Source organism: Neolamprologus brichardi, chromosome 3 (assembly GCF_056152115.1).
Source record: "Neolamprologus brichardi isolate AB-2024 chromosome 3, ASM5615211v1, whole genome shotgun sequence".
NCBI lineage: Eukaryota > Metazoa > Chordata > Actinopteri > Cichliformes > Cichlidae > Neolamprologus > Neolamprologus brichardi.
Genome location: NC_142106.1, coordinates 13,005,001 through 13,009,060, shown reverse-complemented (window position 1 = coordinate 13,009,060; position 4,060 = coordinate 13,005,001). Strand labels below are relative to the sequence as shown.

At 38.7% G+C, this 4,060-nt stretch overlaps 1 protein-coding gene across 1 annotated transcript; it reads right to left on the bottom strand.

The window, feature by feature from the left end:
- Nucleotides 1-1,327: 1,327 nt before the first annotated feature.
- Nucleotides 1,328-4,046, bottom strand: LOC148103542 (ICOS ligand-like). Its single transcript, XM_087838130.1, has 3 exons — nt 4,025-4,046; nt 2,074-2,466; nt 1,328-1,835 (listed from the first exon to the last, which is right to left on the bottom strand). The coding sequence occupies exons 1-3, from the start codon at nt 4,044-4,046 to the stop codon at nt 1,672-1,674; spliced, it is 579 nt and encodes a 192-aa protein (XP_087694256.1). The 3' UTR covers nt 1,328-1,671.
- Between the last annotated feature and the right edge of the window lie 14 nt (nt 4,047-4,060).

Here is a 4,060-nt window from a genome sequence, read left to right as displayed (position 1 = left end):
CAAGACATAATTTATACATAAATAGTAATAAATGGTATATCACTTAAATGTAGATGTAATCCATGTTTTCATGTCTTCAGTAACTTTGCTGTTATTTATGTTTTTTCTAAGTGTGCTGTCGTCTCCACAGCAGTGATCTGGTTTCTCTGCAGGTTCAATAAACTTTGGTCTCACTTGATCTTCTCGTGTGCTTCTGTGGGTTTCACAAAGATGTCTGATGGAAAACGTTGTTTTCTTTTCCTGATGGGAACATAGAACCAGTCCTAGATTGGTCACTGACTCTGTAAATACTGAGGTACGACCATGAACACAGCTTTCTGAGCCCTCGTGCAAAGTCCTGGTTGAGCCAGTTACACGACACCTTTTTATGACTAAGTTATTTATTTTTTGTTTTCTGTTAGTAGCATCCAGAGACTACAGCTGTACAAACTTGTTATATAATGACAATTAATGTCTAAATGTTGTCTCATGTACAGTTTCAGAGTCAAAGTGAGAGAAAGTCAGTGAGCAGGTTTTCTGTCAGGTTTTTAATGCAGTTTGATTCTTGCTTAGATCCAGTTCACACATCAGCTCAGTGAGGTTTGTTTGGGTCCAGCTCAGATTCAGTTTCACTGCAGGATTATTCATGAAGCAGCAGGAAACAACAACCACCATCTGAAGGCACTTTTACAGTAAAAACATGAGAAACAGAAAGTCGTGAAAACTGACGAACTGAGTCAACAGGTCAGAAAGTTACATTAAAAACAAACATGAAGCCTCATCATCCACTATTGTAACGTGCATTAGAAATAAATATATTAAATACAGAACAATAACAAAGTTAAGAAGTGCGTTCAGCGCTTAAAGCTGTTTATAATCAGAAGCTCCTCTGATATAAACATGACAGAAGCAGCAGGTAGTTTGATATGAACCTGATGGGATCTGATATGATAGGAGGTCATATCACTCTGGACAGCAGAGGGCAGCAGAGTGCTGTGGGGACTGAGTTGTGCGCACAGCTGCTGTGATCTTGTGGTTCTGGTAAGACTGACCAGGCGAACAGCAGCTTCCTGTGTTCACTCTCTCTCCTGTTTCACAGGCTGGTAATCTGGCTGCGCCCTCTACAGCTGGGCCTGTAACACATCCACACATGTGGACATCACATTTTGGGTCGTCTAGACCAAAATACAGAATTTTACTCTACAAGGGTCTGAATCCACGTACGAGGACATTATACTGACATGTTCTATGAAATTTAAAACAAATGTCCTCATATGTGGATCCCATTTTTCTCAGAAACAAAAATCAGATTAAAAAAAATAAAATCTGGTAATTCTTTGTTTTCACATTCATCAGGTCCCAATCAGCCCAAATATCACAGAGAAATTAAAAATGCCATGAAAGAGTTTGAGTCTCAGGAGGTTAAAGTAAAAGTTAAAGAGATGTTAGCTCAGCAGCTGGTCGACACTCGATGATGTACGTTTAAACATAAAACCTGAAAATGTTTCCTGGATTGTTTGTCGACATTTTACACCAAAGAAGAAGAAAATGTAAAAATAATTATAAATCTTTTTTGGCTTCTTAATAACATGTGTGACATTTGAGTCTGCACATGTTTCACTTACATGATTGGAAAACCACAACTGTCTTTATCCTGAGTGCTCAGTGTCACCTCTGAGAAGCTGAAACATTTCAAACAGGCTGAAGTTCAACTGGAGGCTGGTATGAAGCCTGCTCCTGTGGTTTACGTCTTTTGTAGATCAAAACACCAACAACAGCAAGAAGAAGCACAGCAGAAACTACCAAACCAACGATCAGTCCAACATATCCATCCTCTGTGGTTCCTCCTGTCTGACCTGCAGGTGAGAAACAGGTGTGAGGTGTCAGCTGTCAGGTAGGTGATGAGTGAAGAACAGAACAGAATCCATTTCCTCTTCAAACTGCTGTCAGACATTATCTACTGCACTCTGATCACATCACTCAGACCAGCTGCTTTCTACAAAGTCTCATCAACAACATCTTTACAAACAAACATCAACAACCAGGAAGCAGCTTCACCTCTGATCACACACACACTCAACTCTACTCACTCACCTGGAGGAGCAACAACACTCAGTGTAAAGCTGCAGATGAGATCCAATGATTGTGTTTCCTCCATTAAGACACGACACTCATATGTTCCATTATCAGCAGCCGTCACATTGTACAGAATCAGAGACACATTTCCATCCTTCATCTCTTTGTCCTGCAGAGCCACCCGGTTCTCAAAGGATGGATCCTGATCATCTTCTTTGGGCTTCTTGTTTTTCAACACTAAGACAAATTTATCTCTCAGGTCAGCTCTGCTCCACTCTACAGTCTCACCGTTGTTGTTTGGAGCTCGACATGTCAGAGAGACGTTCTGTCCAGACACAGCTGGGATTTCTTGGTCTGAAAAAGGAAACAACAGAGCAGAGATGTTAAAGGTCAAAGTACAACAGTTCACTTCTACAACAGCCAATCAGAGTGAAGAGTCTATCTCTGATCCAGGTTAATTGTGGCTGAATCAAACCATCAGACCTGTTAGAATCTGTCAGAATAAGAATACACAGAGGAATAAAAGCTCCTGAACAGAGTGTGAAACACATTTCATTAAAAACAAAACTTAAAATAACATTAAACTGTCACTTTTGTGAGCATGAGATAAACTTGCTTGGGTTGTGTTGACAAGAAGATGCCCAAAAAATTTTGTCTCCCAGTTTCACCATCACAAATTACCATCATCATGATCCAGCACATTTAAATCAGTTCGAGTGAGTGATTAAATGATTAAATAATTAAGTGAGCCTTCAGTTCATACACCAGGCCCTCTGAACCTCATACTAATTAGGGCTGGGTATCGTCACTGATTTCTAGAATCGATTCGATTCCGATTCACAAGGTCCCAAATTGATTAAATCCCCAATTTCGATTCTATTTGAATCAGGATCATTTTGACTCAAACAGTCAGAAATATTATAATTCTGATCATTTATCAGTACTGACACTTGTGAGACTTCATCAGAGGTGTGAGCATCACAGCAGATGCCTTTATGTCAAAGTAACTGAGGATAAAACACAGAAAAACCTAAAGGAGATTTTCCTGGTCTGGCCCTTTATAGCAGATAACCTTAAAATATTCTGCAGTGGAACAAAAATGGAAGAAAACCATGAATCAACATATGAACATTACCTGATGCTGCTGAAGTGAAGCAGAGCAAAGTTACAGAGGTTTTATAGAGACACAGCTAAGCTTTCTGTAATTTGGCATCGTTTTAAAAAGTTTACATTTCTTTGGAATTGAACAGCAGAAATTAGGCTTTCTTATCGGAGGTCATTTAAAAAACAAACAAACAAACAAACAAACAAACAAACAAACAAAAAAAAAACTGTGGCCGACAGCGCTGTACATGCCACATGCCTTGTGCGTAATAAGCAAACAAATAATGCAGAAAACAGATTTGAGGTGGGAAACTGAATTCATGTGGATGTTTATCAAATGTGAAGCGTAGTTTTGATCTTGTTTTGCTGCTGGTTCAGTGCATTTTGGTTGGAGTGAGACAAAACCTGCAGCATCAGAATCTGTGAGCTGTCACCTTTCAGCACTGACGGCGTGTCCATGTACGTACTGTTGGGTGAAGAAGCCGATATCTCACTGATTCTTTATCTGCTCTCGTTTTCTGTTTTTGCTGTTTGGTGGTTGTTGAAATGAAAACTGTAACCTGAGATTCTGACAAAACACATTTATATTTAAAAATCAATTCAGTAATATCAATAATAATTTGATATCACGTTTTTCAAGCTAGAATCAATTTTAATCGGAAATTTGATTGAAACTAGGCCATATCATACCCTTCATATTATACCGGTATAATGTTAGGCAATGATAAGAAAATGAAATATTTTAAATGAAAGATAAAAAGTGAAGTTTGTGAAGTTTTCTATCATCTGTGTATCACTCAGTACAAAATAGTCAAAATCAAACAAAGTCCAGCTTCTGTAAACCTGCATTACATTGCAAACTCACCTTCTCGTGGCCTGAATGTCATTTTCTCAAGGAACA

Coding starts and splice junctions, on each gene's coding strand:
- LOC148103542 (XM_087838130.1), bottom strand. CDS start 4,046: ATGACATTCAGGCCACGAGAAG. Junction 2,467..4,024: donor GACATTCAGGCCACGAGAAG/GTGAGTTTGCAA, acceptor TGGCTGTTGTAG/AAGTGAACTGTTGTACTTTG. Junction 1,836..2,073: donor GAGTGTTGTTGCTCCTCCAG/GTGAGTGAGTAG, acceptor TCTCACCTGCAG/GTCAGACAGGAGGAACCACA.